Here is a 16,511-nt window from a genome sequence, read left to right as displayed (position 1 = left end):
TGCGGAGGGACAAAAGAAAAAAGAGGAGAGCGAGGAAAAAGTGAAAAAGAAAGAGAGAAAGAAGGAGTCGCACATAGCGGCTGGGTCTAAAATCAGAAAGGTCTGGATGATTAGGATATGCCAGCACACACAGAGAGCAGCTCTCCTAACAGCCTCCGCCACCTCATTAGTCTGGCCCAGCAGCAGTATGCCCCCACTATTAACCGCTAAATGAAAGACCGCCAACCGTGATTACTGAGGGAAAGTCCCCTGTCGTCATGGGGATAAGAGATCCCTACTCTCATACACGCACAAACTCACACTTCGACTTCTATGATAGCTATTTGAAGGGCGTTTATGAAAAGGCGATTGAGGAAGAAGTGGATATTTTACACATCATCAGTCACAGCCGTTCACTCCCGAGCCTGAACAGGACATCAAGCAAACCTGTTACGACAAATTGCCTGCATTGCAGCAAAAAACCCTCAACAACAGCATTCTCTCAGTTGCTTCAGTTAAAGATCACATGAAGCTTTCAACTCCACTTTTACACTGCTAATCTGACAAAAGATTAAGACACAGCTGGAGAGGATGGCCTGGCTCCACAGATGCATGCAATGTAGGTGTGCAGGCTGTAAAAGCTGGTTATAAGGTGGTTTTATGCACTACTATACACAGGATATGGTTATGTGATGCAGGTGTAATATGTCAGCACTCCTGCAATTTAGTACCGCACTTCAACACAGTTAAAGGGACTTGCAAGTAACCAAACTGGCGCAGCAGCAACTGATATATCCTTCTTAATATGAAAGACAAACTTCCCACATTGCAACTTGACTTGTAAGACACTCCCTGACTGATAAATTCCCAAACATCTCTGAGTCACAAGTCATCCACAGGAGATATCACTATAGTCTCCCTGTAGAGCCACAGGATCTATTTCACATGCCTTCAGGTGCTCATTTGGTACGACCCGTAACTAATACATCGACTTGTAAAAATCAGCAGAGTGCTCTTTCAATGGGCACGCAAAACAAGTAAAAGTAAATCTTGAGTACTCACGGTCATTGCAGTGAGTCCCCGTGTAAGACGTCATAGAGCAGTCACAAGTGAAGTTCTCCCACTGCTGGATACATACACCCATGTTGGCGCAAGAGTCCTCCTGGCAGGTTGTACTTGGGCCTGGGAATAGGAAGCAAGGGAGAAGAAGGAAGAGAAAGAGAGATACCACAGGAGAGTACAGTCAAGACAACAATAAGAGCTACTGCTGAGCCTTAGCAATGCCGGACTCATGCAGAAGAAATGTAGTCTAAAGAGAGATACAGCATGTGGGCCTAGAAGAAAGAATAAGGAGCAAACAGTGCCACCACAGGAAGCCTGATCTGGAGTACAACATACTCTGAAAAAAAAATAGTCTGAAGAATCCTGTTTCATGCTGCGTAGACCGGCAATCTGAAGCAAGACGTGCCAAGTTTTCACAGGACCAGCAGTATGCCTCCCCAGCAGTGGAAGCGTCAGTGTTTACTTTCACTAATTACAATAAAAGCTGCCGTACAGGACGCTTATTTAATTCTGATCTACGTTTAAGACATGCTATAACAGATTAATTGAACTCCAGTCGAGCCGGTGTGATGACACTGTCAACTCCCTTTAATTTCCTTCTTTTGGAGAGTGTGCGCTGATGGATGTGCATGCAGTATATTTTTCTTTTTCATCATTCCAACAAGTAATTTGAAGTTTTATCAGAGTAAAACTTAGAACGCTGCATTCCCTCTGTGAACAAGCAAGACGAGACGTAAAAAAAAAAAAAAAGTAACAACCTTTTAACAAATGATAAAAACTCCATTAAACAATACCCATTAGAAAAATAAAGTGGACCTGACAGTTTCCTTTCCAAACATTTCACTGTGAGAATAGGTGGTGAACACTGGACACACTAGACTGACAAAATTCATGAAGAGCAGAAGTGAAAAGAAATGTAAAGAGCACTTGAGAACATGTAGCACATATCCTTGTGTATGCACTTCATTCAGACAGGAGTCGAGGAGGGTATTCAAAGTCAAACTGGATGTGTGTTTGCCATTCCTCTTCACCACACATAGCTCTTACCTTTGAATACTTATACTGAGAGGGAATGCAGAAAAAGACAAGCGCACGGCATAGATAACAAGATAAAGAATTCCCCTTCGGAGTCTACACAGACATGGGGGCTCGACAGAGACCCTTCTGATAACCACAAAGGATATAAACAAAAATAAATAAAGTCAAATTAAATGAACAGTCCAAATAAATGGCAGACAAATGCAAGTAAACAGTGTTTAAGAGCAACTGTCTTGCAAGACAAAGTAAAGAGAAGAAAGACATTTGAAGTGGAAGACAGAGCAAGTTTGCCAGCTGAAAGTGCATTTACTGTGTAATGTAAGGTGATGGGAGTCAACCAGGCATCCTGTGTGCACACATGTATTTCTATATTGTATCAGGGTGAGTGTCATGTTGCATGCACACTTTGGTGCTCGTTTGTCATAGTGAGCAATGTGTGATTGAGTGTTGCAGCAGGAGGTCGCTCGCTCTCTGAAAAACACCCTCATCTGGGTAAAGTAGCAAACATGATAGGCTTTTTTTTTTTTTTAAAGAAATGAGAGAGACAGAGAACGAGACCGGATACATTTTGAGGACATTTTGATGAGCAGTGAGTCTCTCTCTGCTGTCTATGCCAGCCTGTAATATGTTGGCATTTCCAACACAGAGCTCTAACAAACGGTCTGCCTCTGCTTTTAGACTGCCATATATCGATACTGTATGTTTACTCTCTTTAATTATACCATCTACTTACGTTGATTCCAACTTTCTCAGATATGGGCTTATACTTAGCCTGCTGGTTAGCTGAAATAAAAATGATGCAGATGATGAGAGCATTTATATAACGATTACATATAGTTAAATGTATTAGAATCTGACAATATAATAGGTATAGCTACATTCACACTGCAGCAGTGCTGCAGTAATAATAAGATTTTGTTGGGGGTTGCTTAATAGGTTGTTTTGTCTCCCGTTAGTCTCTCTCTTCCTTTTTTACTCTGCGTATACATTTTTTCTTTTCAGAGAGCAAGTCAACTCTGCGGCACCTCTGTGGGATATTATTGCCATGGTGACACCCACGATGCATTGCACACAGCAGGCTTTCAGGCGAGCAGGCCTCCGAGAGGCTGAGTTTAACCCTCTACCTTGCAGGTCGGCTTTGGTGAAACCAACTTTGTTAGCGCAGAAAGAAAATAACAAACAGAACAGAGCAGAGCGGAAAACAAGGGGAAAGGTTAGTGAAGGATCAGCACTGTTAGTGTTTGTAAAACTTGTAAAAGTTTGTCACTTTGGCAGAGTGCAACATGGGAGAACGTTGTTGATTTGTTAGTGAGGGTTGAGCTGCTGTGGTATATATATATATTTTTTTTTGTTGAAAAAAACAAGTTTTCTAAGTATGTTTTGGCCTAATGTTCTGCTCATAAAAAGTGACTTTGCAATACTTTTAATTTATCTTCTGCTGCCCTCTAGAGGTCACATGCAGAGCCCTGCACCATACACATCATATCGATTTGAAAACATGATAATAAAAAATGTATTAAGCACTAAAGAGGTCAAAACAGTTCTGACATGACAGAAATAAAAGCTTCAAGTCAAATCTGATGATGATCTGACAATGTCATTTAGACTGTACAAATACCATATCATCAGCAGCACATTTGTTAAAACTAGTTAAGATAGAAAGTTTCAGGGGCTGGAGAAGGAAAAGAAGCAGGCAGATGAGTGCTTGAGTACACGTAGAAACTGAAATCTACAATTAAAAAAGGACACCTAAACATTCTGACTTGTTTTAGCTTCCTTTGCTTTCATAACTTGGGTAAACAAGATGTTTCCTCATTTTGTTATTTAGCACTTCCATTTATCTTAAAATATATTGATGCAACATAAAAGGTTAACAAGCCATTATTAGAGAAACTAAAAGACAAATTATTTTCCTATGATGTGACAAATGCCAGGCAAAGGGAAAAAAAAATAAGTAGGATTAACAACGCCAGCGAGTGGCTGTAAGGGGCTACCGAAAGCTTTCTAATTAGACTAATAAATCTCACACGGCAGGTCATGATTCTTTTATGCTACAGGCCATCTGTACCTTCACAGCCACGCTCAATCTGCCCGCTGCGGAAAAGGGCGTCGTTGATGAGGTCTGGCAGGCGGCCGTTGAGGTCAACTGAGGCTAAGCAGCCCTGGAAGCCCTCCCGAGACACCACCAGCTTTGGGAGGTTCTGGTACATGTTAGGTCCCAGACCTCCGATAAAGAGGTCACCTGAAGGCAGAGATAGGGGGTTATGTCCATGAGTTTAATTGTATTAAATATACTAAATATTATATGTATAATGGGATATGACTACAAAACATACCTTAGTTCAGTTCTAATCTCTTTTTTGTGATGCAAATACCAAACCTTTCTTTGGATGGCATGTCATATTTAATATTATTGACACATTTACTGACTGAGTCATGTTCAAATGGTAAACTTTGTGTTTCTAGTCCTGAACAAGTCACCTTCCTTTTACCAAATGTAATGCAAGATAAATATTTAATACTGCAGAAATAATACATGGATTTTAAAATAATAGTTCAACATTTTGAGAGAATATTCACTAAATATGAAACTTAGCTTAGCACAAAGACTGAAAATACACATGATACTGTCTACCACCATTTCTGGCCATGAAATAGTCTTGCACCTGCAAAGCAGAGCTAACGTGTTTGATGTTTTCTTAATCTCATCTGAATATTTTGCATGTTTCCATCTAGTCTTTACATCTGACTGTGATAATTTGAGGTGTGACCTGTTGTCTGTCTGCTGGTCTGCCCTGCCAACATGTTTTCCTCCTGCTCGTGCAAGATTGGCTGCTGTCTGATTGATTTAAAGCTGCACTAGAGCTCCAATATACAGTATGTAAGCTGCAAGACTTTTTGTGAGATCATTTTTTAATCTTTGTGTTCAGAGAGGTCATGGAGTCAAAGCCCAGCTGCAAGTCTTTTTTGACGTGAGATCATTCAGATTTATGACTCGAGGCTGACCTTCATCATGAAAATAATTTGAATTTTTCCAAAAGCAAAGATGTGGTACCTTTGAGGTCAAGGTTCTTGGCCCCGTTGACATTCTGGGTGACTGACTTTGTGTCCACCTTGAGCGTATGTGTGTTGGAAGCGTCTCGTGTGATGACCACATTATGCCACTGGTTATCGTTCAGTGGGTTGTCGCTGTTTCCCTTCAACAGACTCGGCCCGTTCCCCAGGTCAAACACGTAGTGGATAAACCTGGCAGAAAGGAAGCAGATGAACACATCAGTATTTCTTGGTCTAAATGTGTCTGTGTGTGGTTGCAGGATGTCTCTTTTTATTTTCCCACACTGATTAACCTTAATGGGAAAAACTCCCACAATCCGCTCACGTCGCTCTGACACTGAGGGGAGTTAAACTGATAAAGAAAACAATTTTCGCTGCAACACAACGATGTTTATGCTTTTACAGGCTTACAAAACGTGCAACAGAGACTTGTGATTGATGGTGTGGTCAGCCCTGCTTATTTCTTAATGCCGACTAGACCCACATAAACACCTGCTGATAAAAGGAGGCAGCAAAGGCAGACAGAGCGGACTGATGAGATGCAGGTTCAAGGTGGACGGTACAATATTTCTGGAACCATGTCTCATGTATCAGCGGAAGATTCCGCCCTCTGATTACAGCCAACAACGCATTAGCCCAATCGTCACCCCACTCACCCTTTGACCAGCTCTACGGCAATGAAATCGTTCCCGTCTCCGCTGTTGAAGATGATGAAACCGTCGGACGAGGTGGTTTTGAACTGGAAGAAGAGGTGCATTGTGGTGTAGGCCTGCAGAGTGGCCAAGCCCAGGTAGCTGCCCTTGGTCTTGAAGGTCACGGGGTCGGCAATGATGAAGCGCATGCCAAAGCGGGCGTTGAGCTCGCAGAAGTCAATGTCGCCATTCTTACACATGTCGATGTACTGCATACCGTTGAACTTTAGGCTCTGTGGGGAGAGTTGTTGAGAGAGAATGTTGTTATAAGTAAATTGTGGAGCAAACTTAATTGAACCCCAGTTGCCATGGTAACATAAACTGGAAAATTGCCTAGAACATTACATTTTGAGTAGTTTATGGTACCCAGTCAAAAGGAATAATCTTTATAAACACATTCTAAGGAAGGGAGCATTATGTTCGTAATAATTTGCACATCCATGGTAAAACATTCTGACCTGTTCTTTGACTTAAGATGATAAATAATGTCAAAAGTTTATGACTGACATGAACATGAACATCAATTCACTTTATACCTGAAGATGCCCGATGAAGGAGGAGGGAGCAGATGAGACAAAGCGTCTCTCTGTCAAGATGCCCGTCTCCACGTTGTTGAACTCCAGACGGGTGTGGTCACCCGCCATCTGACCTGAGTTAGGGGAGGGTAGAGAAAGGAGAAGAAGCCGAGGGATGAAGAGGTGGAAGAGGAGGAAGGATACTGCACTCATGACCTTAACACAGCAACAGCCCACTTTTACTTTGTGTCATGCTGATGGAGTAAACAACATAAAGAAATTTTTCAAAAAACTAATTATGATTTATAATACACAAGACAGTCTGTTTTGTCAATGTACAGGAATGTTTCATTTAGAAACAATAACAACAGGAAATTCTAATACAGTATCTCCATTATGGCTGAATCCTAAAATGGTGTCAGTCAAACAGAATATAATCCCCCACCCCTCAAAAAAAAGAGGAAAAATGATACAATCATGCACATCATAAATGTGGTAAAACAGCAAGCCAGCGGTTCACGAGACAAATACCTTCAGCCATGTCGTCATCCACGGTGAGTTTGAAGTTTTTACCGCGGCGGACCACTCGTACTGAGTGCCACTCGTTGTCGTTGAGCTTTTGTCCGGCATAAAGAACCTCAGGGCCCTTGCCTGAAGAGGAGTGTTAGTTAGTCAAGGGAAAGGGGATGTACAAGCACAAAGCAAATCTTTGTTTTTACAACAAATACAACAGAACTAAGTCTTTTCAGTTTTGAATAAACAAAGATTTTTATTTTATTTTATATATTTATTTATTTATTTATTTATATAGGTCATTAAACACATTTTGTTAGATTAAAATAAGATCTTTGACTTTTTGAGATAGGAGTCTACCTTTAGAAACAAAAAATTTGGTTGTGATATGACGACAGAGGAAAACAATACAAGAAATCACTGAAAACTGAAACATTTGCTGTTACTCATCCAAAGAGTGAAAAGATGGAACTGTCTTTCTCTCCCTGTTATGACTGATCCTTAAGTTATACATTCAATCATCTGTTTCTATGTGATTTCGGTGGAATTATAGAAAGGTAGATGGTCAATAGGCCTGTAGATTGTGTAAGAAATTCTTAGAAATTAACACTAGGGGGCAACACAGCCCCACCAAGTTTATCTACAGTCCAGAGCTGCTCCTTCAGAATGCTGAATAATATCAAACAGATTTGAAATCCAAATAAGCAGCATGTTTAAGTGAGTTAAAGGATTTGTGGCGCAGAATTTTAATTTGGTGACTCAGCTTCTGGTGTCCATTGTTGACCAGCCCTGTAGACAGATGCTGGTGTGCTGCATATGTATGAGGACGGTAATATAAATTCTCAATGTTTGCTTTCCTCTGAGAAACAATCCAACATTTTCAAGCCTTTGGCTCTTTGAATGTGTGATTCATCTAACTAGGGCTCAAATGTAACAAACTCCTCCAGGTGTCGTGATCGGCAGAACATCATATTTATGTTATTAATTAAAGAGCAAATCAATTAAATCCTAAATTAATAACACTATCTCCTTCAGAATTTGCAGCACGATCAAGATAGATAGAAAATCTGGGATCTACAGTTTGTTTCCTCTGTAAATAGGCACACACACTCCCTCACACACATACCTGAACCCCCTTTTAAGTCTTTGTTCTCTCTCTCTGAATCTCTCTCTCGCTACAAGGCTGTAAGCACTTTTGAAAATAATGAGAAATAAGAGTCTCTTTCATGAGTAAGAGTGCGTCTGCTAACGCCATCTATATATCACATTATAGGCCAATATACTGTAGTATGTGTTAAAATAAAGAGTGCAAGAAAACAAGAGACACATAGCAATATATTGGGAAAACAATACAGCCCATAGAATGTGAAAGTATAAATGTGCAGAGAGTAGCTATAGGCATACAGGGAAAGATTAACAACTAGTTGCCTGACTTAATTTGAAAAATGGGCCATTTAAAATATATATAGTACATTAAAGCAAATTTGCATAACTTTGATCTCTGGCTATTACTTATTTCCTTCTTATCTGAGAAATCCTCTTATCAGTTCCCTGCATTCACACATCTCTGCCCTTACATCTAGCACACAGGCTATAATCAAACATTGACTGAAGGAAGAAGACTGCAGAAGAAGAATGTTGACTTACTGGTGTTACAGTTTATCCTGACACAGTCTAGATGGGGAGGGGGAGAATAAGTGACAGATGAAATCGCATCCTTCAAGGTTACAGCTGCAGACATCCAAGAGCAAGAAAAGCCACCTTCCGGGGACGGTCACATGACCCCGGCGGCCATTTTAGCCTTGTTGGCTACTGATGGTCAATATTGCCACACTGATAATGGAAATCCATTTTAATCCCAATCCAATTTTTTTATATTACTTTTAATGCTGTAGCCAATAATATTGTACCAGTAGAGGTCAATATTACTGCACTGATTAATCTATGTTTGGTTTCATTTGAAACTTTCAAGTCATCACAGGAATATTAAAAGCATCCATGGCTACGTGTCGAGTTGTTAAATTTCATAATGGTCGCTTGCAATTCAATGGCCACATCGATTTTGCAACCCAGCAACTACAGTCAAAATATTTTACTGTAAATTCAGTCAATTTTAATAGAATCTTCGATTAAAACTGAGGACTTATGCGCCTCTTGCTAAAATCTCCATCTAATGGAGAGCAATTGAACCTGTGTTTGGCAGGTGCAGGTTGAAATCCATGTGACCAGACTGGTCATGTGCCGTCAACCGCAACAGAAAAGTGGGAACAAACAGCCTCGAGCCACGCAGCACCAGCATTGTACAGAGACCTGAAGACCCCCTCTCGGAGGTCGGATGTTACTGATAATAATTCTGTCTGTGTTATATTAAAAATGTATTTAGATGAATGCTTGGAGAGCAACCACATGGCACATTAAAAATATAAAATATGGACTACAGATGTTCCATGTTTTTAGAAGCTGTGGTAAGAGTAACATTGCATTCTGTAATAAACGAGTTAGATTCAGATATTTTGTATGTGCACATGTGCTTTATGTTAAGAGTATCTATTCCAGGCTCACTGGTATAAAGCCCTGCACTCTACTTAAATGTAGCACTCGTGCCACCATCTGCAGGCGCGCTGGGTGCTGTGGCATCGGGCTGTTTGCCAAACGGGCCGCAGGCTCGGGGGCCTTTGAAGGGGTGAGTGCCATCTTTGAACAAGGCATGGTAGATGCCAGCTAGACCAAGGGTTACTAATGGACAGAGAGAAACATAAACCTGCTATCATGAGGAAAAAAATAAAGAAAAAAAAGACCATAGTAACAGACCCACATGATAAGAATGCATACTATCAGCGCAGCACTAAATGTACAAATGCTTACCTGCAGTTCTGAATAGATGGCAGAATCTAATCTAAAAATGTTGTTATCTGAATTGATGACATGTATGTGGACTGTGCCATCTATTAAAGCTATTTAAAAAATCTATTTGTACACAATAATGAAAAATGATCTATGATCTGTTCAAAAGATGTGCTGCAGAGCATGGATAACTTTGTTAAGTGTTAGATTGATGGATATAAAAATCTACGAAGACGTCTAAGCATCATGGCAGAAAAACTTACAGTCCAGGCAAGTCAAAAACAATTCATGCAACTACGAAGACAAACTACAAAAACTGGTTTAGTATGTGTTAGGTCTGATATCAAGTCTGGACCAGAAAGAAAATAAATACATAGATAAAGAAAAAAAAAAGAGAGAAAGAAAACACCAAAACAATAAGGACTCCTCTTGTACTCTAGAGGAGCCGACATGGACGGTTTATACGATACCTAGGTTGACCGTCAGTTTGACTCTCCCGCTGTCCAGCTCGAGCCTTAGAGTATCTGCAGACTCTCGGGATGTGGCAGCCATGAGCAGGCCGAATGCTCGCTGGGACATGAAGCGGAGGGAGACGTCCTCGGCCTCTGTGTGCATGACAGTTGGGATCACGACTTTCATGTACATGCTGCCATCGTACGACAGGATCGATGCCTCTGCAGGGAAAAGAAAAGATGGAAATGTTCTTTTGAGCCCTTTACAATTATTATTCAAGTACCAGTAAAAGTAATGTGGGCAAAGAGAGGCCGTGTCCATGTATGTGTGTGAGAACAGAGATACCATCATAACAGGACAAAGTGTGGCAATATATTGCATTCGCTTCACCTCCTCCTGACAGCTTTGTTTATGCTACCAAAGCTTCCGATAAGATAAAAGAGAGTGTGTGCTGTGAAAGCAAATACACACACACACACACAAATATGCCGGGTGAAGAAAAGTGAACCCAATTTAAAGTTGGAAGATACATGCATGCATGTCCCTTATATTTTATCAATTGGAAACACACATAGTAGTCCCACATGTCCAGAGGCAGCTGTATTCATCATCCACTGAGTGACAGGCGAGTGTCTCGGAGCTCAGGCAGAGGTGCACACACGCTGTTCAGCTTGCTGAAAATTAAATCATCATACCACCTCCTCCTCTCCCCAGCAACTCCCTTCTATAGATGTCAATGTCTAATCATGGAATCTTTCCTTTGGAAATGGTACAAAAGAAGCAGAACATGTACAACGAGTTCAAACAGATCCTGGAGGTTCGAAGGCTGATGTGCTGGACTGTTCTGCCCCCTTCTCATGAGTTTGAAAAAGGAAGAGAAAGTCGGAGCGAGTGTGGAAAGAAAACCTGTCAGCAGACTGGAAGCCTCTTGGGGCAGAGAGAGACAGATTAAAAAGGGTATCCGACCATGACATACCTGTTTTGACACCTCAGCTTTTTAAAAGAAAAAATAGCCCTGTGGCCTCAGAAATGCACCACCACCATTTGGCTGTGTCTAGAGAGACGCTGAGGAGAGAGTACCTGTAAGCGATGCGATGTCGCATGTCGCGTCCCGTGTGCCGGACGCCATGATGTGTCATTTTAAAGTTGATTTGTGTAGGAAAATGCTTACCTATGTGACCAGTTATTACAAGTAATATCGGATTTGACTTCACCTGAATGTCAGGATCATGTGATATGTTGCAAAGTTCATATATAAGCAGTCACCAAGCAGTGCACGGTTGTAAAAATCTCACATTCGTCTGTGTAGCTTTTAGTGCTATTGTAAAATCCATTCCATGCACAAGCTGTCGACTGTGTGGGTACAGTAGCCTGGAGGATAATGAAACCTTGGCTCCCCATTGTTCTCAATTTCAAAATTGCACATGTTCTTTCCCTCTCTCTTCCTTCGCTCTCTCTCTCTCTCTCACACACACACACACACACACACACATAAAAAAGAGCTGTCATACAACACTAGACGGTCCACAGACGGACCTCCTAACTGACAGAGTCATGTATTGATTTGTGAGCCCGGTCAGATCCCAGGCTCACTCGAGAAGAAAAAACGAAACAAAAAAAACCTACGTTGAGTCATTCTGCAGCTCAGAAAACATAAAGAGACGGGGAAGGATGTCAAAAGTATCCTATAAAACAAACTGTGATGACCACTCTTGAGTTTGAATGGACTTGGCACAGTGCCCAAAGTAAAACTTTGTCTGAAAATTGGCTCAGACAATTGTGGCTATCGGGATGGATTCTAAAAAGTGGACATGTAACTTCCTACATCTTGTAACAAACAAAAATGTTTACTGACTTTCAGCTTTTAAATTCTAAGGTCTATAGTGTTTAGTTATTTGTCACTAATATTATAGCAGAACTGTGTATAATAACACCAAACCAATGGGAGCCAACAGGTTAAACAAGAACGAGAGTCTACACCCACACTAGCAGCTCTACGAAGCTGTACGTAGGCTTTGAGCTAAATGCTATGAGCTAAGCATTCGTTAAAAGGACGAGCTGAATAATTAGCTATTATTAACTGAAAATATTTTTTATTCATTGTGACAATTCTTCCAAAATTACACAATACAAACACAACAAAGTCAAGCGGTGCATCTCTCTGTTCTTCACAGCATTATGCATGGTAACATGGAACAATTATCAGTGAATCAATTGACCACAACTTGACGGGCTGGACCATGGACTCAAAAATACCCTCAACATCCTGAATGTCAACTCCATGGTAAAGCTAGGAGGAAGTTCCTGGGATCACAATTTCATGATGATCCATCTAATAGTTATATTTCTCTCTCTATTTATTTTCACTCTTCTTTTTATCTCTCTCCAACTGTTTTAACACATTCACACCGAACTGTCCAAAATCATGTGAACACAATATGCAAGTCTGCTGTGCGATCAATTTCTCCCTTTCAACAGTTTTAGCTATTCACGGTTGAAAGAATAGTCTCGACCTGTCTAAAGAGGCTGCACAGAAACCTTCCTAACCAGTTTGCCAATATGTTTGACAGTCAACACTATGCTTTACTATACTATGGCTTTTTAAGAATACAACAACATAATAGCAGCCAATTGTAGAGGCCTGTTTTGGTGTACAACGGGCATCTTGGGGCAAAGTGGTCTCCATCATGTGTGAATGTGATCGATCAATCTCAGCTGGCTTTGGCTGTGTTGTAGTCAAATGTTTTATTGTTAGTATTGAAGGAGGACTGGTTCAGTGTGTTTTCTTCCCACTGCTGTACTTTTTCTCTCTGCTTTGGGTGGCAGAAAACCAAAACAGAAAAAAAGGCTGAGTTTATTTTGAGGATGTCCTTCATTTAGAACCACTGAGGGAAGGTTCAAGATAAATCTCTTCAAATTCAAACTACCAACATAAATGAACAGGAGGGATTGTCAGGGCAGAAGTGAGTAATCTGACCCATGCTGCTCTTTACTGTTCCAGTGATTTTCTCCATAAATCATAAAAAAAACAAAACATAAAAGGAATTGTTCTGGTATTTTGAAGTAGAGCTGGATGAGGTATTTAAAGTCAGTGTGTTACCTACAGTAGACAGCAGCCAGCGTGCCCCCAGTTTGGAGAAACAGACAGACTGGAAGCAAAGCTATGCACTGCTGCGAACAGGATCAGCAGAAAAATGTATTTTAGCCACATAAAAAAGTCCCACCTCAAAACAATCAATACCCATTTAAGTGTACGATATATTGAGAATATTTAATATTTCGCTTTATCTTGCTGTCACACAGGCCCTTTCTTTGGCACTAACTGTACTTACAACTTCTCCATGAACAGTATTAGGTCAAAAAATCAGCTATTTTGGTCAGAAAGTTGAAATCAAACTGCTGTGCTTTTCTGTCTGTGTTGCTGTATCTCTGATACAGAAAATGGCGTAATACAATGTGTCGCGCATTTGAGCTTTTGCAAGGAAATACAGCGTTCTATGGTTACTGTCAAAGAGAAAGGCAATCTGACAGCAAGGTAAGGTGAAGGAAATATGCCTAACGTAGTGTGCACTTAAAGATGGGGTCAGTCATACAGAGGTAAATGTGAAACAACACGCAACAATAGGTGGCGTTCGTGCCTGGAGTCTTTGAGCCACCAATCCAAAGCGTCGGTACTGCAGGAGCAGGAGTGCAACCTGTTGTTCTGTGTGGCTCATTCCGAGCATCTTTGTTTGATTCCCATTTGCAAAACCCAAAACATCCTGGGAATAAGACTCATCAATCAACTATCTTTCTCCAGTATGACTGACCACACCTTTAAATGGATATTGATTTTGTTTTTATGCGGTTAAAATGCATTTTTCTGCTGACCCTGTCCACAGCAGTGCAAAGCTCAGTTTCTGTGCCAGGATCCTTGTCTGATTTTCCAGACTGGGCGCACGCTGATCACCATCTACTGCCAGTTCCTGACTTCAGATTAGTATCTCATACAACCCCACTTCAAAATACACAAACTATGCCTTTAAGACCCAAAGAAGAGAAGCATAAATAAGATTACCCTGCTTGTCCATAGCCATTAAATGTGGTCATTTCTTTTTACTTATTCAACACACAAAATACTGCATATTTTACTCAGCTGTAGTTAACTTTGTTCCCCTGAGGCTGCCTAAAACTCTGCAGTACTGAGCACAACTTCTTACAAAGAAATTCAAAGTGACACCCTCCTTTGGTTTGTAATGAACAACTTGCCTTGGCCATACTGAACCTAAACCAATCTTGGACACTCATGAAAAAGAAGCCTGACTCTGCGTGCGCTTCCCATCAATGTTTTTAGCATCATTTAGTTTTTTTTTGGTTTTCACAGCTCTAGTTTTCTTTTTGGTCTAGTCGAGAACAAGAAGCTGTTTGCAGAGAAAAGCTCTGATAAACTCTGACAACTGCACGGCACAAAACTTTAGACAAACTTAGCTACTAGTTGGTGAACACAGTGGAGCATCAATGGAACAGCCAAAGAGACATATTGCAAATATTGGAATAAAGACTCGTCAGATGGACAGAAAATGACTCCAAATAACTGCTAATGTTGCTCTGTGGCTGTTCTATGTATAAATAGACACACATTATTTTGCTGTTCATCTTTGTTTTCGCTTTCAAATCATTCTGGCTAACCTCGAAACTGCTTATCATGGTAAGTACAATCTTATTATTCAAATAGGAATGATGAACAAAACTACAAAAATAATAAGAATAAGGATTGTACAAAACAAAAATGTCTCTTTGAACCAGCGTTAAGTTTGTTTGCTTGTTTACATCTGGTATCACAGTAACTCAAAGCAAGATAGTGTGTCACGCAAAGCTTAATCACTGCTCCTAAAGCAATATGAGCTGGAAAGAAGTGAAAGCAGCCAGCCGAACCTAACGTCACTGTACATTTGTAGAGAATTAAACAACAGGCAGTGCGCACTGTAAATGAAGGCTGCTGCTGCTGCTGTGATTACAGCATAGTCATTCATAGTTGATATAAAGGTAATAACAGGCCTTACAAAGATACAGCAGGTGACTGCACTCCATGCAACCTGGATGTGTGTGTGTGTGTGTGTGTGTGTGTGTGTGTGTGTACGTGCGTGTTTAGACTCATATGCATGCACAACGCAACATCTATGCACTTACAGTATGTGCTGCTGTAAGTTGGTATTTCTTAAGAGAGATATCAACAGCAATGAGGATGTCATTTCAGATGGTGATTAAGCTGCTACTTGTCAGTGCGCGTGCGTCTGTGCATGTGTGTTTTTGAGCGAGCCCCACACTTTACATAATTAGCAGTCCAATTGAAGCACAAGATGGAGGAGGAGGAAAGCTATTAAGTGAGAGGCTTCACAAATATTCAGCGTATGGGGGGTGGTACACTAGTCTTCTGCACACATACACAAAAACACACACACACTTTAGTCCTTTTCAAACTCTGAAATCTGTTTTCTTTCTCTCTCTGTGTTCCCATTATTTACTTGCCATGGCTGTAACTGTGTAGGATTATCTAATCTTTTTTTCCCCGCTAACAGAGTGACAAGTCTTTGTTTTGATAAACAAACCAACCAGGGCCTTGACTGTCATTGTGCTGTTTTCATGTGAACGCCTGTCAACTCTTCACACACACACACACACAACATTGCACGCACACCCCCGCACGCAACACCCACACCACCACACACACACACACACACACACACACACACACACACAATGCGTGCTGTCAACAATCTTTAAAGTTCAAAACTCATATCCACATCCTGACAGCAAGGATAAGGACATCGATAAAGAATCTTACAGGCACTAAGTAAGTCTTAGTCTCCTTTTGTGTACATATATACAGTGTGTGTGTGTGTGTGTGTGTGTGTGTGTGCGCACAGCGTTTGTGTACAAAGTGTATACACACACTGAGGCAGTAGGAAATGTCTGCACTCGACAGAAGAAGCTCTTGGCTATGGGGACGTTATCCACAGTAATCCTCACCACGTGATTCACTCTAGAGACACGCAGGCGAGTGCACACACGCACATGCACACACGCACATGCACACACACACACACACACACACACATTAAGTGCTGCTGCAACATCAGAACAACCAAAAATATCCCAGCAGACTACACTGTACTTTCTAAAGTCATACTTCAGTTGAATAATCCAAACCCCTGGTGAAAAAATTCCACTTAAGTAAAACACAGAGCGATGCATAGAAATACAGGGGGGACAAACAATCGAATTTATCAGCGTATATGCAGACAGGAAATATTATATATATCCCCACAGCTTTGTTCATTCATTATTTTAGTCTGTTGTTACATGTATCTGAAGCAGAGGG

At 40.9% G+C, this 16,511-nt stretch overlaps 1 protein-coding gene across 12 annotated transcripts in view; it reads right to left on the bottom strand.

Annotated features, from left to right (window-relative positions):
* The window catches only part of nrxn3b (neurexin 3b), a 272,252-nt gene that overhangs the window by 154,329 nt on the left and 101,412 nt on the right, over positions 1-16,511 (bottom strand). For 7 of the 12 annotated variants that reach the window (XR_003463220.1, XM_027284467.1, XM_027284474.1 and 4 more), the window contains 9 exons: positions 10,168-10,371; positions 8,501-8,527; positions 6,872-6,991; positions 6,362-6,474; positions 5,790-6,058; positions 5,135-5,325; positions 4,148-4,321; positions 3,204-3,230; positions 1,042-1,161 (listed from right to left, as the gene is read on the bottom strand). Coding sequence is in view for 9 of the 12 variants with exons in the window: in XM_027284467.1 (XP_027140268.1) it covers positions 1,042-1,161; positions 3,204-3,230; positions 4,148-4,321; positions 5,135-5,325; positions 5,790-6,058; positions 6,362-6,474; positions 6,872-6,991; positions 8,501-8,527; positions 10,168-10,371 (1,245 nt within the window). In the remaining 3 variants the exon portion in view is untranslated. The remainder of the gene's footprint in view (positions 1-1,041; positions 1,162-3,203; positions 3,231-4,147; positions 4,322-5,134; positions 5,326-5,789; positions 6,059-6,361; positions 6,475-6,871; positions 6,992-8,500; positions 8,528-10,167; positions 10,372-16,511) is intronic. The other 5 variants (XR_003463221.1, XR_003463222.1, XM_027284471.1 and 2 more) reach the window with 1 other exon arrangement.

This window comes from Larimichthys crocea, chromosome XI (assembly GCF_000972845.2).
Source record: "Larimichthys crocea isolate SSNF chromosome XI, L_crocea_2.0, whole genome shotgun sequence".
NCBI classification, from domain to species: domain Eukaryota; kingdom Metazoa; phylum Chordata; class Actinopteri; family Sciaenidae; genus Larimichthys; species Larimichthys crocea.
This window is presented reverse-complemented; position numbering and strand designations above follow the sequence as displayed.